Source organism: Mycteria americana, chromosome 12, assembly GCF_035582795.1.
Source record: "Mycteria americana isolate JAX WOST 10 ecotype Jacksonville Zoo and Gardens chromosome 12, USCA_MyAme_1.0, whole genome shotgun sequence".
Taxonomy (NCBI): Eukaryota; Metazoa; Chordata; class Aves; order Ciconiiformes; family Ciconiidae; genus Mycteria; species Mycteria americana.
The window spans coordinates 10,228,384-10,254,480 of NC_134376.1; the positions used below are offsets into that span (position 1 = coordinate 10,228,384).

General features: G+C 39.3%; 2 protein-coding genes across 3 annotated transcripts in view; both read left to right on the forward strand.

Annotated features, from left to right (window-relative positions):
* Positions 1 to 12,866, forward strand: part of SMG1 (SMG1 nonsense mediated mRNA decay associated PI3K related kinase) — a 69,389-nt gene extending 56,523 nt beyond the window's left edge. For both annotated transcript variants that reach the window (XM_075515113.1, XM_075515114.1), the window contains 15 exons: positions 719 to 991; positions 1,124 to 1,358; positions 2,896 to 3,122; positions 4,367 to 4,517; positions 4,610 to 4,799; positions 5,035 to 5,504; positions 6,526 to 6,663; positions 7,576 to 7,728; positions 8,064 to 8,243; positions 8,465 to 8,692; positions 9,143 to 9,354; positions 9,554 to 9,660; positions 10,414 to 10,593; positions 10,819 to 10,925; positions 11,618 to 12,866. In XM_075515113.1, coding sequence (XP_075371228.1) covers positions 719 to 991; positions 1,124 to 1,358; positions 2,896 to 3,122; positions 4,367 to 4,517; positions 4,610 to 4,799; positions 5,035 to 5,504; positions 6,526 to 6,663; positions 7,576 to 7,728; positions 8,064 to 8,243; positions 8,465 to 8,692; positions 9,143 to 9,354; positions 9,554 to 9,660; positions 10,414 to 10,593; positions 10,819 to 10,925; positions 11,618 to 11,695 — 2,929 coding nt within the window. In that variant the 3' untranslated portion in view covers positions 11,696 to 12,866. The remainder of the gene's footprint in view (positions 1 to 718; positions 992 to 1,123; positions 1,359 to 2,895; positions 3,123 to 4,366; positions 4,518 to 4,609; positions 4,800 to 5,034; positions 5,505 to 6,525; positions 6,664 to 7,575; positions 7,729 to 8,063; positions 8,244 to 8,464; positions 8,693 to 9,142; positions 9,355 to 9,553; positions 9,661 to 10,413; positions 10,594 to 10,818; positions 10,926 to 11,617) is intronic.
* A 5,486-nt stretch (positions 12,867 to 18,352) lies between these two features.
* On the forward strand, positions 18,353 to 25,853 carry ARL6IP1 (ARL6 interacting reticulophagy regulator 1). Its single transcript, XM_075515115.1, has 6 exons — positions 18,353 to 18,503; positions 20,759 to 20,892; positions 22,616 to 22,735; positions 23,655 to 23,772; positions 24,442 to 24,526; positions 24,763 to 25,853. Exons 1-6 carry the CDS (start codon positions 18,468 to 18,470, stop codon positions 24,879 to 24,881), a joined length of 612 nt encoding a protein of 203 aa, XP_075371230.1. The 5' UTR covers positions 18,353 to 18,467; the 3' UTR covers positions 24,882 to 25,853.
* Positions 25,854 to 26,097: the final 244 nt, after the last annotated feature.

Genomic DNA, 26,097 nt, shown 5'->3' on the forward strand with positions numbered 1-26,097 from the left:
AGAACTTAAATTTTCAAGCTATTTCAGGATTTTAATTTTCTAATTAAAATGAATACTTTTGCAAGGACCGATCTAATTATAAAGCAAGACTAGATTAAGTTGTAATTCCAGAAGTTTGGAGAAAAAGATGAAAGACTTCTTTAAAAATACTGTTCCAGAGTTTAATCTGTGTACTGCAAAAACAAAAACAAGTAACGTTGCCCTGTAAGGAACAAATGAAGAACCACGTTTGTGGCTTTAGGGTAGTGACATCTAGAGGGTTTAGAAACTTCTAGTATTTAAAAATCACTTAAGTCAACTAAAGATTTTTTTTTAAAAGCAGATTTTTCAAGCTATCTTTTTTTTTTTTCTTCTTCTAAAGGCAGGCCATTTCAGCATTACTACTGCTTGGCTTACAAGATCTAGATTATATTCAAGCATTTACACTGAAACCTGTTTCCTTCCTATTTCTTATCTTCTGTTCCTTCTTTGCCTGAAGGACTGCTTCCTTCCAGAAAGGTGTTCTGTCCTTGCAAATAGGTATGAAATATGGTGCATTCTAGGACTTTATGAAAGTGTCATTAGGGTAACCATCAACTGCTGTGTTATTTAGAGTTGATATGGAGTGGGCGATGTGGGAGCTGTTCAAATGCGGAGTATTTTTCCTACCCACAGAGCAGAATGCAATTTGCTAGCGCTTGAGAACGGAGAATTTTGTCATTGTACTTTCGCTTTACAGGTATGAAATGCAATATGCTCCTCAGCCACCTCCAAGTATGTGTCAGTTCATAACCGCTACAGAAATGACTCTACAGCGCTATGCAGCAGATATCAATAACAGACTTATTAGGCAGGTGGAGCGTTTGAAACAGGAGGCAGTTACTGTACCTGTTTGTGAAGAGCAGCTGAAAGAAATTGAACGTTGCATAAAAGTCTTCCTTCATGAAAATGGAGAGGAGGGCTCACTGAGCTTAGCAAGCGTTATCATCTCTGCTCTTTGTACACTGACGAGGTGAGTTGCCGCTTGTGAAATTTTGTATGCATTCGTGTTTGAGACCACATAAAAGGAATATTCAGGTGACATAATTATGTGGAGAATGCAATAGCAGGCAGGTTGTCTAACTAAGTGTCATAATTCATCTAGGCGAAATCTGATGATGGAAGGTGCAGCATCTAGTGCTGGAGAGCAACTGGTTGATTTGACTTCAAGAGATGGAGCCTGGTTCTTGGAGGAGCTTTGCAGCATGAGTGGGAATGTTACGTGCCTTGTGCAGTTGCTGAAGCAGTGTCATCTTGTACCCCAGGACTTAGATATTCCTAACCCAATTGAAGCATCAGAAGCTGTTCACTTAGCGAATGGAGTATATATCTCACTTCAGGTGATACTTACTTTTATGTTACTTTTTCTTTCATAATCCCCAATCTTCTAAGGCTTCAGCTAAGCCATTCTTAACAGCTTCTTCCTTAAACAGCTAAATGTTTGTTTATGATGCTGCTGAGATTTTTTTTGTTGGACCTTAGTCTTGATTGCTGTATTTGGCTGAGCTGAACAGGCATTTGCTACTGCCATTTACATTTTTATTGGTTGAAAGAAACCATTTTGATCTATACATGACAAATTGTAAAAACTGTCAAGTAAGTAACCATGAGGAAGAAGTTAGTATCAGATTTATAGACGCACCAGCTTCGTTCTTGCTTTCATTCTTTTATTCTGTTGCTGGCAGTCCAGAACAACTTCCAAACTGTTTAAACTGTGCTCTTCCTGTTTTCTGCTCCTGTTAAGCCTTACTTATTTTCACCTGAAACAAGTAGTTTGAAACAAATTCTGAAAACCTGTTTTACAGGCTCCTATCTCCAAGATTGGGAAGGAGAAAAATGCATTTATAATTTTGTGTTTTAGAAATGTTTCCACTTTAATAAAACAAACAAAAAACCCATTAGTGGCACCTTGAGTAAAATATCTGCTGAATACTTAGGTGGTTTATAAACTGTGGCTGGTGTAAATAGCTTTTTGAGGCTTTTGGTTCCACTGTATTGTATTTGAAAAATATTCTCCTACCAACCTGTGTAAGTGCATTGAGATTTTTGTCACTTTGTTTCTTCGCTTTTCAAAGTATTAACCTTTCAGAAATTTTTCAGAAACATACATGCAATTTCATTGCATTGCAGTTGAGATCTTTCACCCATGCATTGTTGTCCTCCTTGTGAACTCTTAAGTAAGATGTGTAGCTCACTGAGCAGTCAAGATAACTAATCTTTTTTGGCGTGTTTTGTCTCATTTTGGAGACAGAGCACATTGGTTGGTTATTTCTGTAGCTGCCTTTAGCCCTCTGATGCATTCTGCTTGGGGAAAATTGCTTTATGCCACTTAAGGTACTGTTTTTCTTACCTGCATTGATTTCTGTGGCATGAGTAGGACAATAATAGCAAATAATAGTATAAAATAATCACTTATCGGGTAAGTTTTTGATTCTTTTCCCTTGCCTAGTCCAATCAGTTTAGCAAATCATAAATTCAGTAAATAATTTAACTCGCTCATTTATAGTTATGTAATGGAAAAGAAAAGCTGCATAATTTGATGAAATTTATTTGCAAAGTGTGATCTCTGTACCACTCATCCTCTGCTGAGGATTGCTGCAAGGTATTGCTGTTGATGCTATAGAGGTAGTTCTTGCTACGTTGTGCAAATGTCAAACCTTCGGGTTTGTACAGGGTATATATAATGTATTCCTGATTTCTTTAAATTAAAAAAAAAAAAAAAAAAATAGATTTTGGCCCTTGGCTGACCACCATCATGCTATCTTTTAGACCATGTCTACCACAGGGTGGTGTAATACTAAAATGAGAAAGATGTTGTGTATGATACTTTTTGAGAGGGGAAAATTTCTTATGTTTGCATACTTAACTTCCCAACAGGAATTGAACTCAAACTTCCGACAGATCATTTTTCCTGAAGCGCTTAGGTGCTTAATGAAAGGAGAGTATACTTTAGAAAGTATGCTCCATGAATTAGATAATCTTATTGAACAAACAACTGATGGAGTCCCTCTGCAAACGTTGGTTGAATCTCTTCAAGCCTACTTACGCAATGCTGCTATGGGACTAGAGGAAGAAACACATACTCATTACATTGATGTTGCAAGGTAAAGCACTTTTTGTTTTTAGTTCAGATATGAGATAATGAAGACTGCAGAACATTAGTTTGTCTAAATTTTATTATGTTTGACGTACAGGCTTTTCTTACCCAAGAATATGCTTAAGCAGAGTGCAGTGTCTAAAGCACACACATTTCCTCTCTGTGTGTTAGTCTGTTTATCCGTGTGCATACATAGAAATACAGAGCTATGGCAATTTACATTTACATCTGCTTGAAGTTGACTTTTGGTAGTCAACGTCTTCCAAAATATGTAGTTGTGATTTTATGTTTGAAGTTAAGGGATGCTAAAAATAGGAACTGGTCCATTAGTTTGTGGGAGGAACCTGTGAAAGGGAGAGCTTGTAACCATGGCACTCCTCTTGTCAGGAGGTTTGAGCAGCTTTTGCATAATGAATCAGTGACTTGATTTAAAAAAACAAACAAACAAACAAAAAACCAACCCACAAACAAACAAAAGCCCAACCAAACAAAGAGACTTGTGCATCTTGTAATGTGGGACAGTACCTTTCTGGGGAAGTGCTTGGTAGACAACTGAGCCAATTCAAAAGCTTCCTGCCGAGTGGAAGTGATCTTGCTGCTTCCCTGGAGCCAGTTATGGTGGCTTCATCAGTGCTACAATGAAGGCTGCTATACCAGTTGAAAACAATTTACTTTTTTTCTCTTAGGTTAATTTTCTTCCTGGTTTACCCATTGGCAAGCCTGCTCAGCCTGTTAGTTGAGGGTCAAAAGTGATATAAGGGAGGGAGAGGATAAGACCACCCTCTCAGGAGCGGCAAGCTTTTAAACCATCTCAGCCATAACCCGAGACCTCATCCTCCACCTTTTTACCCCATACTCCATTCAGTCAGTTATATATGTGTATGTTATAAAACCAATACTTGGTTTTCAGGGAAGGAAAGGTGATACTTACATCACTTACTATTCATAACTTTTTTGCCATGTTCATTGGAAGTACAATCTGTGTCTTCTACCTGTACTTTAAGTTAGTTTTGTAGCTGGTCCTTCAATATGATCCCATCTGATACGGTATCCTTAGCTGTTCTTATGAGACCAGCATTAGGATTCATGTGGTAAGCGGGGCAGGAGGGTAGGAGGAGTCTGCAAAAATTTCACCTTGTTCAGGTGCAACTTAATTCCAATCTGCTCTAGCTGTGGGAGCAATCAGTTTAGGAAAATCCTATTTATTTCTTGTAGACTAAGCAAAAACATGTAAATTTTCTTTTTTTTAAGAGTACTTCATGCTCAGTATGGTGAGCTGATTCAGCCAAGAAATGGTTCTGTTGATGAAACTCCCAAAATGTCAGCTGGTCAGATGCTTTTGGTAGCTTTTGATGGAATGTTTGCTCAAGTGGAAACTGCATTTGGTTTATTGATTGAAAAGGTATGGATTTGTTCTTTTCCGAGTACTCTTTGAGTCAGGAATATGAAAGATTTATAAAATCAAAACTAATTTATTTCCTTTACATTGCTCAGCTAAACAAGATGGAAATACCTGTTGCTTGGCGTAAGATTGACATAATTAGGGAAGCCCGCAGCACCCAAGTTAACTTCTTTGATGATGACAATAATCGGCAAGTTCTAGAGGAAATTTTCTTTCTGAAGAGACTGCAAACAATTAAAGAATTTTTCAGGCTCTGTGGTACCTTTTCTAAAACATTGTCAGGTAAATAAATGTTATCAAACATTCAGTATCACTTTGTCCACTTCTCATCTTGTGTCCTTTTGAGAAGAATGCAAAATGGTCACTTTTACTGTCACTTACCTTTCATATATGGCGAGTATGCAGAAATTAAAAATTAATTCTTGTAATCTCGCTGTGTTCATAAGTCAGATAATATTTTTCTAGATGCATCAAATATTTTGTTTATAACAAAAATACTATTTATTTCCTTTAAAAGGAATCAGTTCACTTGAAGACCAGAATGCAGTAAATGGACCTGTTCAAATTGTCAACGTGAAAGCCCTTTACAGAAACTCTTGTTTTAGTGAAGACCAAATGGCCAAACCCATCAAGGCTTTTACAGCTGACTTTGTGAGACAGCTTTTAATTGGCCTTCCAAATCAAGCTTTGGGACTTACTTTGTGCAGTTTCATCAGTGCTTTGGGTGTTGATATCATTGCTCAGGTAGAAGCTAAAGACTTTGGAGCAGAAAGCAAAGTTTCTGTGCATGACCTGTGCAAGAAAGCTGTGGAGCACAATATCCAAATTGGCAAGTTCTCGCAGCTGGTCATGAACAGGGCAACAGTATTAGCTAGTTCATACGATACAGCATGGAAGAAGCATGATTTAGTGCGCAGACTTGAAACCAGTATTTCATCTTGTAAGACCAGTCTTCAGAGAGTACAGTTGCATATTGCCATGTTCCAGGTAAGACTGCAACGCATGTTCTTTCTCTCCAAATTGTGTCTGTGGAAAGTGAGCTTTAGTTACTGTGTCTGCGCACAACAAGAACTTTATATTTTGTTGAATGAGCTTGAGAGAATTTAAACGACTTGATAAAGTATTTTGGTTTTAAATTATTCTGTAAATGTACAAGGAAAAAAGTGTTACAGCTAGCTTCTTTTGAAGACTAGCTGCTTTATAAGATGCAAGTGTGGCAATGTGTAAATTCTTTTTTGAGTCAATACATTTAATTTTTTTTCAATAACCATTAAGTAATTTATTGGAAAAGAAGTCATTCACTGGCTTTCTTACTAGCAATGTTGACCCATTCTCCCCCTTTTTTCAAACAGACTATAACTTTAAGGGAGGAGAGTGCTTAAAACAGAGGGTGTGCGTTGCTGAATGTAGTCTTGTACCTTTCCCTCAAAGTTTTAATGCATGAACTATCTCCTTGCTCCACTGTTTGCCTCATGAAAACTATAAACAGCAGCAGTATCAATCCTGAAAATGTTCTTCTGAGGCTTTAAATAAATGCCATTGTATACCTTGAACTGTATTCTGGTATCCAGTTGTATTGTAGTATCGTTGATCTTCATTTTGTAGTGATTTGTAGGTTAAGGGTAAAGGCTTTCTCCATGTCAGTTAATAAACCATTTCATAGACTGGTAAGCAAAATTGTCTTGGTATTAATGCATCACAAGTGAATTGTTTCTGAATGTTGATGGGTTTTCCTTTAGATCAAGGAAATGTGTGTAAATCACTTGTAATAAGTTAGTGACTGATTAATGGTATAAATATCCAAGCCTGCAAAACATAGTTTACAACTACTTATATAATTTAACACTCTCTAATGATTTAGAACTTTTAAGCATGCTGGTATCGTCTTGACACCTAGCCCTTTTAAAATGCCCTTACTTATAAAGTGTACTAGAATTGCTGTTTGTGAAGCACAGTGTTTTGTGCTGAGCAATATTGATAATCAAGTGTTCTCATTATTTTCTTAAAGTGGCAGCATGAAGATCTCCTCATCAGTCGCCCACAAGCTATTTCTGTTACTCCTCCACCTCGTTCTGCAATTTTAGCCAGCATGAAAAAGAAACTTCATACGCTCAGTCAGATTGAAGCTTCAATTGCAACAGTCCAGGTACTACTATTTTTTGGAGGTTTATTCAGCAGCATATTGGAATGTGACTCTAACACATACTGCAAAATTATCTGCCGTGTCCAGATTACGTTGTCTCTCTTGCTATTGAAGCACAAATTTAGTGGTATTTTCATTGATGTCTTTCAGTCTGTCTGATGTGTACTGTTACATTGTTTGATTTTGCTGTCTCATACAAAATATTCTCTCTGGAATATCAGTAAATCTGCTTCATGAGCGAAAATATGAATATGTGAAAGTACCGTTCCTTCTGAAGGCTGATCATGCTCCCATGCTTTGTCTGACTTAGATAATCCTTACTATCATCCTTACTTTTACTAGCTAAGTGTCAGAAGCTTCCTTTGTAGATCTGAGCAAATCAGTTATTCTGTGTATTAAGGTTTCTGTGTGCTGTGGCTTGGCTCAGCTTTTTAGACTTTTGGGTATCAGTAATATAGAATGTTTAATTGTTTAAAATAAATACTGCTTAGCTTCTTGAATTTTAATTTCCTTTTTAATTGTGAAGGTACTGTTTGTAATCATTTTTTTGAAGATTATTTGTAAAATAATTCAGGACTCCTATGATTTTATATCATTTTAGTCTAGAAATGTGATTACTTTTAACGTGCTTTTGTATTTTTTTTCTGGTGGGTTAAAATCTAGACAGGTGACTTCTTATTTCCATAACAATCAAATCTAGTTGTGATGTGTGAAAATAAACTTTTAAACAGCATAAGCTAACATTTGTCAATCACGAATACCACATTCGTTTATATATATGGGTATAAGAATGTGTCTGCATGTGTTATATGTGTTTTTTAAAGTTAGGCATTTAGGCTTAAGATGATATCTATCAGTATGAATTATCTATATCTATGTATGTGTGGTTTTTTTTCTTCTTCTTCCCCAATGCAGGAGAAACTAGCAGCACTTGAAGCAAGTATTGAGCAGCGTTTAAAATGGGCAGGAGGTGCTAATCCTGCACTGGCACCAGTCTTGCAAGATTTTGATGCCACTATTGCTGAAAGAAGAAACCTTGTACTGAAAGAAAGTCAAAGAGCAAGTCAGGTACTATATACATAAGTGTAGTACTATTGACCTGATAAGTGTGTTCACTCTTTATTTCCTGCTTGAGATTTATGTAGAGGTATTTTTCCTCCTCAGCATCTAAAGAGCAAACATAGACAACCAAATACTTCTGGGAATCCCACTTTAAAAGCAATATGAATAATCTCTGAGAGAATTGCTGCAGGGTTGGATGACCCTGAAATGATACTGCTACTATAACAGCAGCATTACTGCTGTATTTAAAATTCTCCCTTCTAAGGACATGGAACAAATGCAGTTTGTATAATAGACAGTTTAATTGGAATAATTTTTCTCACTCTTGCTTTGATTTTCAGGTCACTTTCCTCTGCAGTAATATCATTCATTTTGAAAGTTTACGTACTAGAACAGCAGAAGCCTTAAATCTTGATGCTGCATTATTTGAACTTCTCAAACGCTGTCAACAAATGTGCTCATTTGCGTCGCAGTTCAACAGTTCAGTCTCTGAACTGGAGCTTCGCCTACTTCAGAGAGTGGTAAGTAAAGGTCAAAGCAAAATATGTAATGTTACAGAATCGCTGTAATCATGAGTTCTCACTTTTGTCTTTCATTCTAAATTAATGCTATGTATACCTTCTAATGGGTTGTGGATTACAGAGTTTATTCCATCAGCTGCTAAGCACTTGGCAGTAGCATCTACGCAGTAATTGAATTTTATCTCTGGATACAGATACAAAAATGTTTCTGTTATTTTTAGGGCACTGGGCTTGAACATCCTATTGGCAGCTCTGAATGGCTTCACTCAGCTCACAAGCAGTTGACCCAGGAAATATCTACACAGAGAACAGTACAAACGGAAAGAGAACAGCAAATAGAAACAGTTTGTGAAACAATTCAGAATCTGGTGGATAGTATTAAAACTGTGCTCACGGGTCATAACAGGCAACTTGGAGATGTCAAACATCTACTGAAAGCTATGGCAAAGGTATGCCTAAAACTTAATTAAATTTATTCCTCAAACCCATGTCAGTATAGTTTAAGAAAAATAACACTTGTAACTATGTGCTTTTTGAAGTATCTAGATACAGTGAAATGTGTTTCATGCATATGGAGTTCAAGACATAAAATTCATTTCATCCCTAAGAATTCATAAAGCTTTATTTCTAGAGTTAGGCTAATCAGGCTTTGGTTGAATTAAACATTTTCTGTCATTTGGCGGTTGAAATGTTTTCCTTGTGTTTACAAATCCTCTTGGTTTTTAATCAGTAAAACATTTGATCTTTTTCAAATTTATTTTCTTGAAATGTAACTATGGAAAATTATGGTTATTTGTAGTTCAATGACAAACTGAGGGGCTGAAAAGGCTAAGAAATGCTCAACTTCAGTTTCTTAGCCAAAATATAGCAGTTAACCTTTTTGCACATCTTCATTACAGGATGAAGAAGCGGCTTTGGCAGATGGTGAAGATGTTCCCTATGAGAATAGCGTTAGGCAGTTCTTGGGCGAATATAAATCGTGGCAAGATAATATTCAGACAGTTTTGTTTACATTAGTTCAGGTTATGGGTCAAGTCCGCAGTCAGGAACATGTTGAAATGTTGCAGGAAATAACTCCCACCTTGAAAGAACTAAAAACACAGAGCCAAAGGTAAGAAAGTTACCTTCTCTCAAATGAGGGCATTTTGCTTCTCTACTTGTATATAGCAGAAACACAGCGCGGGGTATGTCCTTGGTGGTTGTCTTAGAATGCAGAAATCTTTTTGCAAAATTTGACTGAACTGTCTTTCTGAGTTTTCAGTAAGTCAAGTAGTTGCATGAATATTTATCAACTCCATTATGTTTCCTAGTGTCTACAATAATCTAGTGGGTTTTGCATCACCCTTAGTCACGGATACATCAAATGAATGCTCAAGCCCAACGTCAGCTGCTACATATCAGCCAACCTTTGCTGCAGGTAATACTTGAAAAAGTACAAACATTAAAACATCAGGAATTGATATTAGAGAGGGGATCATAACTTTTACTAAATTTTGAAATACAGACAATCTCTATAAGATTATAAAAGCCTATAAAATTCAAGTAATTCAGCATACAGTACTGAATGACCGCTTGATCATAGCCTTTGAATAGCCTTCGAGATCTGGATTTACTCCACAAAGCCCAGAGTACATGGAACGCATTGTCATGTATATCAACTGAACTGTAATTTCTGTTGAAATTAGTATTAAAATTTATGGTGACTTTGGAATTAATCCTGAAACCCTACAAATGCATTCATGATGGCAAAATTTTCATTACTTTACAGTTAAAAACATGAATAAAGTTTCTCATGACCATAGATTGCTTTCTGTTTAAAGGATTTTTCTACTGTCAATATTTGGATTAAGTGCAGGTTTGTGATTTCTATCAAGAACAAGAATTGCATTGTATAACTGCCATACAAAATTATAGAATTAGAGGATACGAGAGCCTGTAAAAATTTGCTTAATGTAAATACATGTTTTGCAATGGAACAAAACCTCTTGTTTGTGAAGTAAAAGAAATTAGAAAACGGAAAGATTGAAGAGAGAAAAACTGGTGCAGAGTTTAAAATGCATTTGTACTGAAGTACTGATAGCTGCATTTGATACGCATTTAATTGTGCTTTTTCTTGCATCTATAATATATTATTTTGAATACTTTAAGCGCTTTTAAACTTTCTTTACAGCTGTACGTAGCAATACAGGGCAGAAAACTCAGCCAGAGGTGATGTCGCAGAATGCAAGAAAGCTAATTCAGAAAAATCTTGCCACGTCAGCAGATACTCCTCCAAGCACAGTCCCAGGAACTGGCAAAAGTGTTGCCTGTAGTCCCAAGAAGACAGCCAGGGACCCTAAAACAGGAAAAGGTAAATGTAGGGCTTTAAATAAAAAAGTTAAAAAAAAAAAAAAAACCACCCAAAACAAACAAAAACAAAAACAAAAAAACAACCCAGAACAATCAAACAAACAAACAAACAAAACCACAAACAACCAGAAAACTCTCCACTGACAACAACAAACCACCCCAAAACACCTCAGTGGGCTTCTGTGCGGGCATGTAAAATTACATTAATTTTATTTTGTACCTTTAGCTGTGCAGGAAAGGAATTCATATGCAGTTAGCGTGTGGAAGCGAGTCAAAGCCAAGTTAGAGGGCCGAGATGTGGATCCCAACAGGAGAATGTCTGTTGCTGAACAGGTGAGTTGAAAATAATAAAGTTCTAGTACTGGTCCTTGCTTTAAATATTTGGTAGTAAGCACGTGCATATGTATGCTGAAGTATGCCTTAAACACTAAAATCCTATTGTGAATGAGGGGTCCCTTTTGAAGATGTGTGATTTATAATCCAGCGCAAATCAAGGAGGTATGCTGCTGCCTTGTATTGCTGCATTCATTTTTTTTAATCAAATGCTTTTGTTTTCTACATCATAGATTTATATAAAACTCATGAATTGGATAAAATTGCCTTTCGTATATCAGTAAGCTAACATTTGTTACACAGCTGTTGATACCCAGGGAGAACGAGATCTGTACAGCTGTCTAAGGGACAGAGCTTGTCTCTGTTTACTAGCATAACACAACCGCGCTCCTGTCTCTGGGAAACTGAGTCAGGGGACCCAGATGTCCATGTAAATTTGAGAATGTTGTGACTATTTTCAAGATGGGGGCTATGAATGAGATGATGCGTGATCTTTTTTTGCCCCTGCTGTACAAAGTCCTGTTTCTTATGTGGACTACACAAAGTTATGTAAGATTACGTTTACAGTTACTATAGATTTTCTCACTGAAATTTTGTATTTGCACATGACATGCAACAGTAAATTTTAAGATCACTTAAACACTTTTAAAAATCTAGCTTATTTTTAATTACTTGTTTGACCTTTTTAATAGGTTGACTTTGTGATTAAGGAAGCAACTAATCTAGATAACTTGGCTCAGCTGTATGAAGGTTGGACTGCCTGGGTATGAGTAGGGAGAAAGCAGATCAGTCTGGTTCAGCGAGGTCAGACATCCACCAGAATCAACTCGGCCTCAGGCATCCATAGCCGCACCACAGTCGGTGGTAATGCATACTGGGGCTTAATCTGAGGAAACCTAGGAAATCTCGGTGCACTGGGAAGTGAATCCTGCAGGATAGCTGCACTCAGGGATACGCTAAACACAATGGTCTGCAACCCCCACGGTCAAGGGTGAAAGCTCACCGCTTGAACAACACGGTTTGTCTTTCTGCTACGGAAGAACTGCAAACGTGTCTGGGGGTTAGCTGCAGAAAGAAATCGGGATGCTACAAACCGCAGAGTGATTTGGAACTCAATTCCACCTGACCCTGTGAACAATTCAGGAAACACCGAACCCTGTTCAAAGAAAACAGAAAAAATGGGGCCATGAAGAAATCACAGTAAGGGAAGATTTGATGCATTCAGATTCTTGTTACTCTTGTTGCGTGGCAACAGTGCTGGTCGAGTCGACCAGTGAGTACGGAAAAAGGCTACAAAATGTAAACTTCAGAAATGGACTGAAAGCAAAGAGCTGTACATCAGATATACGCTGCATTGGAAGAACTTCTGAGATAGAAGAAAAAGCCTTTGTTCTCTTCTCCCTTTCCTCTTTCCTTTCTCTCCTCCCTCCCAGCCTCTCCTTGCATACACCCCCCTTGGCTTATTCTTGTAGGTTAGGCGTACTTCCAATATACTTTTTATTTCAATCCTTCTACTTCACAGTTTAGTCAAATTAACAACTTAAATTTTGTTTGGTAAACAAATTTTCCAAAAGCACTGAAAATATAGAACATCAATGATTACTTATGAGTTGGCTGGTCAAATGCAAAATGTAATTTTGGTTATTTTAAAGTCATTTCTGTGATTCTATTATGTACAGTTTCTCAAAATTGTCACTGTGCATTTAAAAGTAATGAATCCTACAGGCATTTGATTTAATGTGCACTTCCCTCTGCTTGCAGTGTACACTTTTTTGTAATTCAAATTGTCCCTCCAATCTCATTCTACTGTGATTGCTGTAGTTTCTTTCGTACGACGTAGCTAATCCAATGTAATCTTTACCTTTTTAAAAACCAGGATAGAGTATCTAGTAGAGTTTTACATTGTTGATGACAGATAAACAATAAAGTGATGTTCTGGTGGAGGTAGAGTGATATGCTTTTTACTTCACTTTCCTAATACTTTTAGTTTACACTTGTAAATTATAGTGCTTCAGTTCACAGGGGTATAGATATAATCCAAGAAATGAAGGACTCTCCAATTTTTGTTCAACTAGATCTGTAAAGATTTCTGCAAAGTAATTTTCCTTTGCCGTATTACTTCTATAGATGGTTGTTCAATAATGCATCCATAGTGAATCTTCCACCAAGGTTTTTTTCTTTTCTTAATCAATTCTGCACTTAAAGTGTGATTCTGGTCAGAAGAGTCTCTCTAAAAATGGCATCTTCTTACTTAAATTGATGTCCTGCTTGTCTGCCGGTTGTCTAAAAGACTTCTTGCTTCCTTTTTAAAGTGGGACACCTTTAGAAAAGGGCAACTTCTTTTTCTTAGAGCAAATAAACCTAACACAATGCAGTTACAACTACAGAATCTTACAGGTGCTGATAGCTAAAGCAGAAATGCACACTGGCGTTCTCAACCCAGATAAATTTGTGTAGCTATGTATAAAAAGTTTCTCTTTTATAAACTTGGTGAATTCATTACGCACAGTTGCTGAAAAACGATAGACAGGGGAAGATCCTTTATGCCATTTTAGTTACTTTTCAGAGTAAAACCACACTTTAAATACGTTATTTTTTCAATCAAAATCTAAGTATTAAAGGATTTGAGCCAAGCCCACTACTGGCATAAAATTCATTTAATTGGATGGATTTGCAGCGGTTCATCTGAGTAGAAAGCTTGGCTAGTAATTTTCAGATAACATAAATTAACACCAAGCATAAGTAATGGACAAACTTGTATTATTTTCAGTATTTGCACTATGCTAACTGCTCTGCCTCCTCAGTAGCTCTTAGAATTCACTTTTCTCCTCTGTTGCCAACTTTTCGTGGACATGCACTTTGAAGTGTAAGAATTTTCCACAGACACATGGCCTTTTTTGCATTCTGATTGCCTGATTAACTCTAGGGAAGTCACAGGCTTTATATCTAACGATACCCGTGCAAATGCATTCCACTGCCATTGCTTCCTGAACCCTCTGCCACGCCATGCATTGCAAGAAAGAAGGTGTTTGAATGTTGCAGTGAGGAACATTCATATGCAGAACAAGACACTTGACACTGTTGGTCCTTTTTATTTTTCTCCAGTTAAAAATAACCTTATGAACAATCTGTTTGGAGTACCATAGTAACAAGAGTGTATTATACATGCTGTTTTATTTCTTGGAAGCTGGGGGGAAGGGAGGGGTAATGCACTCACTTGTGGCTCATGTATTATACCTCTGCTATCCAGAAATGAAACACTTGTGTGGAGATGGGTTCTTACTGCGTAATTTAATAAAGTTTTAAAAAAAAACAGAATATGTATGCATAATTTCCTTCTATGCAAAACTACTTGTGGTTGTGAAAATTGCGGGGCAGAATAAAATGCCAAATACAAACAAATACAAAACAAATGTCAAATTAGAGCAGGATTCTACAGAGGCTTAAATTTGCGTAACTAATGTTGAGGAGACAGCTCACATGCTTAGGAGTTAGTGGGACCATCAGCTTTTGTGTGCTGATGCATTTTCCTTGGTACATGTTGACAACATGGCAAATTGGTACAGTCTGGGTTAAACCCAAAATGTAGATTCTCTGCATGCATCTTGCATGTTAAATAAGACTGCATTAGTTACACATTATCTTTTAAAAGATAATGTTTCTTATAAAGACACAAGGTTACTTCATTTTTTTCACGAAAACTGAGACACTCTTTTTCTGCAGTAAGTCAGACCTAGAATAATGCAAATCTAGAACCAAATCTTTGTACATACACACAAATCGGCTGAAGCTATGGAAGTCAAACCGTTCTGCTGATGGCAATTTTTTGCGTGATGCTCACCTGCAGTAAATGTTAACCAAGGGATCATGCTATAAATTTCTCAAAGTCAAATTGAAAGTATGCTCATCACTTTTATGTTGTTGCCCCCTCCCAATTATATAGCCTAGTGGTTGAGATGCTCTTAACCCTTTGAAAACCCGGTTACTAGCTTGCCTCTCTTCCTGCTCCCCTCTGAAAAGCCAGGATGTGAGCACTGCTCTACCAAACAGGTTACTGGGATGTCTTAAACAAACTGGAGTCGTTAGTGGTGTCTTAGATTATTTTGGTGGAATAATGGCAGTGTCAAGTTACTATAACTGAAATTATAGCAGATGTGTACAGTTAACAGAAATTATTTTAGTACTCTGCAGGGACTTCGTGGTCCGTTTTTCCTTTGAAATAATTAGTTTTGCCTTCAGTGATTAGTCTATTTAAATAGTAATATATTTTATATTTTGTCTGTAATTTTTCAAATATCTGTAAAAGACTCAAGTCTCCTATATAAATCAGACACAAATCAGAGGGAGGGAGCTAGTTTTCCAAGGAAAAATGAATGAGACATCTATAAAAGCATTGGCGACAATGCTAGCGTGAGGCTACCTTGCGGGGAAAGGAGGGTGTTTCACTGCACGAACTCCCTTGTGGGAACTGCAGCAGCCATCGGCCCCGGCCCTGTGAGGCCCCGTAGTGCTGCCCACCCTCTGATACACTAGCCTGATCAAGTACTATTTATCCTGTTAACTCCTCTGTGATACCTGAATGAAAAGCACCATATAAAAATATTACCTCAGAAATACTGGAGGGGATTGGAGAGGTAAAAGCTCCATTTTTCTCAATGCTGTAGTCCTTAAGGTTAATTTGTTTCAATTATTCATCGAGGTGTTCTGTGCCTAGGACATTTGGCCATCCTGTTTTAGCACACTCAAGTACTCCAAAGATTTCTTTGCTCCCCCCCACCCCCCCTTTTTTTTTTTTTGCAAGCTTTTCCTAAAATTAGCAGACACACCCCTTTATGCATTAAAGAATTGGACTAGGAAAAAAGTTTGATACCTGCCATCCATCTTTTGCTTGCTTAACATAGTACCCAATTATTGCATGCATGTGATTTTTTTTCTTTAGTTAAAAATAGTTATTCATGAGTATACTGTTAATGTTTTAAAGAATTTCATTGAAAATATATATTACATAAAACTAGTGTTGTATGTACTTAAATGCATTGCTGATTAGAGCAGTTTTGCCATCTATCAGACTAATTCTTTTATTAATGCATAAGAAAAAAGTTTGAGATGCATTTATTAAATTAGGTATGATGGATGGGTGGAGGCTTAACATGTAAGATCTGTGTCTCTATGTCTGTTCTAAGTGCACAGACCAATTAAACTGCTTTTAAAGGTGCTTTGAAGTTAGCCTGGGCATTTAATTTTCTGTGAATCTGCTAAGACAATCTCAGCGTAGGAAGAATTAATCACATTGCGGCGTGGTCCGTGTCATATATTGAAGCATACAGAAAACAACTGGCTTTCTATAGCTCACTTAATGTATGGGAGGTGATTAATAGTTTTCTACACTGAGCTACTGCTATTACCATTCTCTGCCTTCTACATTAGGATTCTGATTTTAACAATGAAATTTATAAACATACATATGTATGTATATGCACATGGTTTTTTTCATTTTGCATTGTGCTTCAAAAGGCCTGGCTGCTCAGGGAGGGGGGTGTCGAGTAGTGTGGCAGGGCCCCACGCTGTCCTGTTCTCTGCACTGCGATGGCGCATCTCCTCTGGTGTTTCTGGGCAGCGAGGGCAGCAAGGCTCGCTTTTCCCTCTGCCCCTCCAAGTTACGGAGAAGCACTTAACGCGAGGGGCCTGCACCTCTGTGGGCCCTCGAGGAGGGGAGGAGAGTTGTAACTGTAGACTGATTTGGGAGCTGGCATTTGAAAGACTAGCTGGAAGATAATGAATCTGACAGTAGCTGGAGGTGATGGAAATACCTGCTTTTTTTACTGGTAAGTACTTTTGTTTTTGTGGTGAGAAGCATAGGAATGGATGAAACCAGCAGGAGCTGGCTGATTGTATCGAATATCTGGAGAGGTGGCTTCTGCAGGATGCTGCAAATACTCCTAGGAGCAGTAATGCATCGTGCTTCTGCGTGTGTCCATACTTCCTCAAAAGACTAATCAGAATTATTGCTGGCATCATTTCCTTATGAAATTAGTTTTTGTTTGAGCTTTGCTGTGGTGCAAGTATGGATTTTGAGGGTGGACTCCATTTTTCAGTGCAAAACGGTACACAAAAATACTCTTAGCTTTTAGCAACATGTAAATGAACTTGAAAGTTGTTCAGTGAAGTATCTATTCTTTACGTACAATCTTGAATGAGTCTGAAAAGCACCATGTAGAAGATCGAACAATTCAGTACAGACGTGTTTTTGCTTTTACGGTTTCATCCCTACTCCTCTTTTTCCTCTCCATCAAGCTGGTGAGCTGGGTTGGGAAAGTATTGCAGTTTTGGTGCCAGAAATGTGGTCGTCTTTGCCCTCATTTTGGAATTGCATTACATCCTAGGGATTGTGATTAAGCTCGTTAACATGGGTGACAAACATTTAGGAAGTTGAGTCAGAAAAAAATATTTATATCCTAGTGCTTTTCTCCTGTGTTTATTCCAATGCTGCTACAGCGCCTGAAAAAAATAAAGCAAGTAGTTGGATGCATGGTATTTATCATAGGTAGGTCAGGCAGCGGTGGTGTTCAGAGCTGGAGAACCTTCCTGTGAAGCTTGGTGTTGTTTCATCTGCTTCCTGTGTGGTAATCTGGAAATCCTGTACCCGTGGATTCTGCTGTCCACAGCTGACACGCCAGCTGCTTCACGTTGGTCACATGCAATAAATAAATAGCTGTGCTGGAAAAACAGCAAAACTTTAAGTCAAAGAAAGTTTGTTGGTGAGTGCCTCGGTGCCATGTTATTCCAGCAATAACGGGCTGTTTATTAGCCTTGAAACACTCTCGATCAGAAGGCTCTGCTAGCTTGTAGGGCATCTACACACATGATGTATGTCAAGAAAAGGTAACATTTTTTTAGACAGCACGTAACCTTTGACTTGTTTGCCTCCTAATAATCACACGTTCAGGTTATATGGGTCAACCTTTCAAAATAAAAGCCTTATCCTTGAAACTCCCGGTGGGGAGGTGGCTGCGTTACCGCTCCTGTGCCGACGGCTGGGTCGCGGGCCCGCCGCCCTCAGCCGAGGCGGCCCGCCGGCGGGCTTCCTCACAGCCTGACGGGCAACGGCCGCGCGATACCGACACCGACGCTCGCCTCGCGCACGCGCCGCCAGCCCGCCCCAGGCCGCCTCGGCCGCGCCCGCCACCCCCGCCCCGAGCAGGGCCGCCTCCGCCACCCGCCCCGCCGGGACCCCCGCCCCGCCACCGCGCCCCGCGGCAGCCGGGCCCCAGCGCCCGCTCCTGTGGCAGTCGCATTGCGACGGAGGGAGGGGGAGGAGGCGCGGAGGCCCCACGCCGATTGGGCAGCTGTCGCCAGTCTAATCCCACCAGCCAACCGGCTGTCGATGGGGCGCGACAGGAGCGCTGCGATTGGCCCGCGCTGAGTTTCGAGAAGGCCAATCAGAATGCCGAGAAGGGCCGCGGAGGCTATAAAAGGCGGCGGCGCGGCGCGGTGCGGGAGGGCGCGGCCGGCGCGGGGGTAGGGGTGCTGGTGCCGTGCAAGATGGCGGAGGGTGACAACAACAGCGTCTACCAGCTGGTGAGGGCGGGCGGCGGCGGGGCCGGTCACCCCTTCGGGGGCTGGCGGCGGGGAGGTGCTCTGTCTGCCGGTGGCTGGGGAAGGGCTGGCGGCTGCTCGGCCCTGACGGTGCTGGGGGAGGCGGGGGAGCCAGGCCTGCCCGCGGCGGCTGGCGAGGGCCGCCTCGGCCCCCGAGCTTGTGAAGCGCGGGGGAATTGCCTCCCCGCGCTCGCTTTTGCTTCTAAAAGGCTCCTGTGCAAGGATGGGCTTATGCCCTGGGGCCTGGCGGGGGCTGGGTTTGACGAGGCTGCTGTGTGTGCCGTGCCGTCCCTGGGAGCGGGCACGGCCGTTGCTCTGCTGCTCCTAGGCCGGAGCTCGTAGTAATACCTGGCGTTACCTGATGCGCAGGGCTTACGTTTAATATTCGTGTCTGTGTGTCTCAACATTCTTTGGCTGTGTTATCGAATGCTTCCACGATGCAGGAGAGTGGCAGGAGCTGGATGATTAGCTTAACTTAGATATGTCAAGGGTGGGCTTGAATACTTAAAAACGTGAATAAATACAAGGGTTTGTGTGTTTATCTCTGTAACCATCTGTTCATTTATCTCTGTAAACGGCTGCCAGGGGAAATGGGAAAATCGCCGTAAAAGCGCGTGAAGGGGTTGAAGAGGGGAAGCTTTTGAGTGCGTTATTGGTCGGTGCCGTTTCTCGCCGCAGGAAGCTGCACAGCTGGGAGATGCAGAGAGAACCTGTCGGTAGCGCAGAGGTGGAAGGGAGCTTCGAATTTCTGCAGAAAAATTGCACGGAACTATATTGCCAAAAATACGTGCAATGTTCGGGAGAGATGTCCCTTTCAGAGCAGAAGTTCATGTTTATGGAAACTTCATGTTGTTTGATTAATGGAAAAAAAACCTTTTTGATGGATGGGCTGTGGAATGAAGATGGTGTTGACAAAAGCTGACAAGTTTTTTCTACCAAAGCAACTTACAATAGTTGTCTTCTAGACTGACAGAGGCAGGCTGCTATTAATAACTCTGTTATATTCCACTCTGTTTCCCATTAAATTTTCTCTTGGCTGTGATGTTAAATGCAGACAGCCAGAGGTAATAAAGCAAAACAGTTTGTCATAAAAAGTCTTCTGGAGAAATGCAGCTTTTTTTTTTTCCCCTCCATGTGACAGTTTGCGTTTATAACATGAAATAGATATGATAACTGGAAGGTGTTCAGCAGCATGTCAGATAGCTTTCTACTCTTTTTTTTTTTTTTGTCCTGAACTGTAGTTTTCAAATAGCTTCCAATGGAATCACACAAGAAATCTATGCTTTACCATGATAGCTGCACTCAGCTGTCCTTGTTTTTCCAGTGGTATCAGGCTTCTCATTTGAGGTAAGTGTAGCACACACTTGAGAATGAAACCTGCTCTGCGCTCTCTGCACAGCACATGTGCAGGGTTTGGTGACTTTTCACCTCTTACTACTTGGGCAGTAATTGGTTCTGTTCATGGTTACCTGAGTTTTGTAATCTCTGAGATACCTTGTCCTGCTGAGGGGAAGCTATTAAGCTATGTTAAATGTGGAACACCTCAGGTGAACTGCTTAGCAAGCTGATGCCAGAGCAGATATGGCCTCTGTACAGAAGATGTATAGGGAGGAATGTAGGAATAATATAGGAAGAGGAGTTTAAAGGATGCCTGATCACTGTCTTGGGCAACCTTTGGAAAAACTTTCTTTGCAGTCCAAATGTGATCAGTTGGGTAACTTTCCTCTACTGTGGATTCTGAGTTTTTATCCATCTTCCACGTAATAAAAAATTGGTGTTGGACAGCAACTAGAAAGCTTTGGTTTCATGTGGTAGAGTTGTCTTTGAAAATACATATATTTTAAATAGTTATCATGTTGCAATTTTCCAGATGTTGACACTGAAAACTTGAGAGGTTTTAGCTAAAACCTGACTTTCTACTAATCTGGGGCGAGGGAGTACTGTAAATGCGAGATTGGGGGAAAACACCTTGGCAAAATCTGGGAGGAGGCATCATTTGGTCTAATAACATATCCTGCTACTTTGTTAGGATCTTGACTATTTTAAAGTATCACTGCTACAATGCCATATCTTAGTACAAAACTTACATTATTAGTAGTAGTGTAATTACTCAGAAAGGTTTGTGACTGGGGTCTTTAATTATGACGCTTTTTTTTAGCTACTTCGAGTGTGGGAATTAATTTGATACTCTGGTTAGTAATAAAAGAGTTCTCTTCTCTTCTTCTCTTTTTGTGTAGGCTGCAGAAACTGCTAGCTTGGAAGAGCAGTTGCAAGGATGGGGAGAAGTGATTTTGATGACCGATAAAGTTCTTCGCTGGGAGAGAGCCTGGTTTCCTCTGGCACTGATGAGTGTTGTTTCCTTTTCTTTTCTGTAAGTAGCCATGGAGGGAGCCTAGAACATCATTGCACTTTTCATGGCAGGTAGCAAACCTATTAAGTAAATTAGTAAGACGCCTTTAAAAATCTAATAGGAAGGCTCTTACTCCAGGTTCTGTTTCTGAATGCGTGTGAACTTCGTTGAAAAGAAAAACTTCAAGTATTGAGAACAGGAAGTAACACGAGTCACATCCTGCTCTGGGGGGGCAGTGCTTTCTGTTTGCCAGCAATGGTTGCTGTAGTTTTTTACCATGCTCAGCTGTGTGTTCTTCATTGGTGTGTTCATATTCTGCCCTCATCCTTTGTATCCTGCTGCTTTGTCAAATCTGGTTCTTTTCTTTGGCTTTCCCCAAACCAACAGCAGTAGCGTTATGGAAGACTTGTTTCCATAGGGCAAACTTTCCTATTCTGCATCTTCGGTGTGGTGTTTAGGATGAGTTCAATCAGTTTTGCACAACTTGGTTTTTTACATTCTCCGTCCTGTCCTTTGAGAAAGGAGGAAAAGGAAAGACTGCAGGTAACTGTCAGTCAACAGGGTGGGAGGATGTTGCCTGCCTCTGGATTGGAGATACAGAACTTGCTGGAGGCATGTGCTTTTACGTAACATGGCAGCAGCTAAGGTGACCCCAACCTGCCTTGGACGGATAAGTGTCCACGCCAGCTGTGGAGTTTGCCAGTTGCATATGTTTTTGGAGTAAGGAGAAGAGGGGAGTTACAAAAATAAATGTTGAACCAGGTGAGGCAGGGATAATTGGTCTTCTGGCTAATATAAATTTTATGGTCTTCAAGGGAGGTGAGGAGGATGGAAATCAAATGAAACTGAAAAGTAACTTTTAAAAGAAGTAATTGCATGAACTTCAGGGTATTCTGTTACAAATTCTGTGATTATAGCAGAAAAGATCTTGTGTTGAATAATACTTTGAGGAAATAGACAGAACTACTTCAGGTTCTGAATTGGTACTTCACCAAAAATGAACTTGAACTAGCACTGTGCAGATGTATAGAAAGACTGACCCTGTAATGGACTGTGTCATTTCTTTACTTTTATTACTTCAATGTTCAGGAAGTTCTGTTAAGTGCAAATAAGTAGCACGGGGCACAGCGGAGCATTAACAGACACTTATGAGATGAGATACTTCTTGTCCAGTACCCATACTGCTGTATTTGAGTGATGGCACACTTAATATGTAAAAGCACAACACTGTCCGAATTGGAGATTTATGGCTCCTTGTCCAGAACAGGTCTGCTTAGCTTTCATGGGCGAGATGGAGCAAATGACAACCCGTAGTGGATCTGAATTCTGTGACTTGCTTAAGAACCAACAAGATTAAGAGCTTTCACTCTACCTGTTCATTTCACATGTTCACCCACTCATCCTCATCCCCCAGTCAGTGTTAAGCTGTCAACTTCTGAGAGAGCAAGAAAGATGAATTTTTACTTCTACTGAACTTCATACTGTGGTTGCTGTATTGTAGCATTTTCTTATCTAGTACATTAAGGAAATAGTATTTTTAATCTGTATTTCTTTGTAATAGTGTTGAAGTACTTAAACCTCTTTTTATTAGTAATAGGAGCAAATTCGAAAATGTTTTTGAGGGTGGGCAAGAGGCTAGGTCTACTGTTTGAAGTCCTGAGCCAATCTGAAGAGGTGATTAAATATGTCTAGTATTTAGCAGTCTGAGCATCCAGAAATCACTTCTGTTATCTTCTTCCTGCAGGATGATCTACTACTTGGACCCATCAGTTCTTTCAGGCGTCTCCTGTTTCGTTATGTTCCTCTGTTTGGCTGATTATCTTGTTCCTGCTCTTGCACCTAGAATCTTTGGCTCTAATAAATGGTGAGGAAGCTTGAATTAAAACAGTTTCTTGAGTGTAAATACCCATTTTGATAAAGTTCATAATTTATCTGACTTGCAAATATCAAATGATTATTTTATAGAGTCATTGTAATAAGAAATCGGCAATCTCTATAATACGTGAAGTGAGGACACTAGTTAAGATGTCCTTCATTCTTCTTTTTTCTTGAAAGATAACTACTGCAACATACCTGTATTGTTCCTTCTCTTCTAGAAAAATTAGATTTTTTCAAAGATAGGCACATTCTTTGCTCTCCATTAAGGATGCTAGTTAGTTCTGCAAAACTAGTTTTTAGTAATTAATGGATAATATATACTGAGAACTAAAATTATGAAGAAGGGTATTGGATTATGTGTTTGGAAAGAGTGGCAGTAGTAAATACGATGAAGGAGAAGAGTAATGCAGTGAGTATTAATGTGATCATAAGTGATTGAAACAGATTTGAAGAGGGGCAAGGCTTATATAAAAACAGTAAACTGGAGAAGAACCTTATTTGAACTAAATTTTGAGTTAAAAGTAAATTTTAGTATATCTGCTTTAAGATGACTAGTGGATAAATGTTCTTGTCTGATAAGGAACCAACATAAAAGCCAAAGTAATACACACTGGTATCAGGTGTGTATTACTTATGTGTATCACACTGGTATCAGATTAAAATCGATGGTCTTCTGGTTTGAATGTGGTTGCTCTTTGGGAGTCAATTTGAGAGTCATTGTACAGAAAAATTACATGGGCAATTGCATTACAATGCTCAATAAAGATAAGGTATAAAACTAAGTGAAGCAAATGCCAGGATAAGTACTGGATAAATTTCTACTGCTGGAAAAATACCATGGGAGATTTTTAAAATTTCAGATGAAAACTTGAATTCTTATTTCTGGCTTTTTTCTTTAATAAAAGGACTACAGAACAGCAGCAAAGGTTTCATGAGATTTGCAGCAATTTGGTAAAATCTCGTCGCCGAATTGTTGGCTGGTGGAAACGTCTCTTCACACTGAAGGAAGAGAAGCCTAAAATGGTATTGAGTTCTAGGAGTTCACCTCTATTATCTTAAGATTTTATTTGTTTTGTTTTGTCTTGAGTATTTTAGTAAGGCATGTGTCTGAATAAACTGGTATTTCGAACAAGAACCAGCAGTTCTGGCTGTGACTTAATGCCAGCCACATCTTACTCAAACCTGGAGTGGCAAGATACATGACTTTAAAATTGCAATGCTGTGCAGTTAGGAGCATACCCTTGATGTTAAGATGAAGCTAAACTGGCTTTATTTGGATAGGTCAATGTTTGGAAACACGGCTTGTTTCCAGTGTACATGAACTGTCCAAAAAACCAGATCTCGGTAATGTGTCAGCTTAGGTACGTGAACTACTTGGTTTACTGTCCTGGAAACAGCTTCAGGTACTGTGTGAGGCTGAAGTTGTGTCAATGGGGGTGGCATAGTCTGACTCTAAGGGATGTCTGGACAGAAAAGAACTGGCATCCTGTAAAACTGATGGTCTGAAAATAAATGAGAACATACAATTGTAGACTCTGTAATCTGTTTTAACAAGCCTATGCATAGGTATCGCACGTGGAAGAGCCAGCAGACTTCAAGTTAGTTTTCAGTGTTGAAGTGTTGCTGGATACCGAAGGGAAGGGGTAGAATTCCCAACAGATCTGTGATACCTGTTCCCTTTTCGTTTTTTAGTACTTCATGACCATGCTTTTTTCTCTTGCTGTGGTTGCCTGGATTGGACAGCAAGTTCACAATCTCTTTCTGACCTATCTTATTGGTAAGTCTGCAACAAGCAACACAGAAGTAACTTTTTTGTTCGCTGCCTGAAAGGGTATGAGGCTGGTAGAAGTAATTTTTGGTTATATGAGTGTGGTGATTTTTTCTTTTTGTTGCAGGGTTATAGTTCTCTTTTTTCAAGCAGTTAATGGGGCTTAAGGGAAGCAAGGAATTGCAAGGGGACAGCAGCTTGATAAAAGAGTATTAAGTAATTCCATTTCTTTTTTTCCTCTCTAGTAAGTTTCTTGTTGCTGTTTCCTGGACTAAACCAGCATGGGATCATTACAAAGTATGTTGGAATGGCGAAAAGGGAGATAAACAAACTTCTCAAGCACAAGGAAAAGAAAAATGAATGAAGACTTAACTGCTGTTTGCTCTTGTAAAAGATTTCCTTGGGAACAGTTTTGAGTATTAACGTATAATTAAGACAATAAGTTGTATTGCTCACTGGCTTTTTTTTGTATTGGCTCCTTGATGAAGTGAAAATGTCACTCTAGCAACTGCTGTGGGTTTGTGTGTCTCTTGCTGTGCTGACTAGGGTTCTGCAGCCTGCAGCTGATCTTATATGAAAGATCCTGATCTTTGATGTACGGAGCTTATGAAGTGTCTCCACCAAACTAAGAGGCCCTGTGAATAAATACCCCAACTCAAGAAACAGCAGAATTGTAATGCGTGATAGCATTTCTGTAACTGTGTTAGTTTCACTGATCATTAATTTGTGACTACGGCAAGTATGAAAGGCAGTTCTGAAAGCTTACGCTTCTTGGAGGCTTGTTACTACTGATTCTTGTGGAAGGAGGACAATTAGCTGAGTAAGAATGATCATAGCTGAGGGTGCATACCCAAAATCACTGCAGAAGATGATCCCATTGTCTCACTGAATCTGTTTGCTTTTTTTGGCTGTGTATACCAGATTACCTGTTGAATAGGGGTCTGGAATATATAAATTTGTAGTTCCATTATTTAGCTGTAGTGTAAACTTCAACTCATTGCACTGAGACTGTAGAAAATGAGTTCAGATGTGTGTTACCTTAACAGCTGATTGTTCTAAAAACTGCTGTTGTCATGGAGCCATGTAGCATGTTTGGTTTTATGAATGTTGTTGTCTGTATACAAAATCACCTTGAATATGCTAGGTTTGTCTCTGTAAATAAGCCTGAATTGTTTGTGCTTTTCTATGACCTCTCCCTCCTTTTTTTAAAACGGAACTTTTTTTCTTCAAAAAGCTAAAACCTGTGTTCATGCAATTTAACAGTTTACTGTTTTAAAATGAACTCTTCGGTGTCTATTGTAACTGTTGAATAGGTAAATACAGACTAAAGAAACTTCTTGAAGTCTTGCTCTTCGAATGTACAGAAAATTGTGTAAATTCATCTTTCAATCAAGAATGGGAGCTGGGGATGGGGTTTTAGTGCCATGTGGCAGTCTGTGCACAGTGTCCGAACAGAAAAACCTTTTGTTTGGAATAGCTCACTGTGAATAGTAAAACTTTTATCAGCCATGGCAGTACACTGACAGCTCCTGCTGCAGATGGGAAAGGCTGTCATGTCGCCTGTAGTTGATTAACACTGA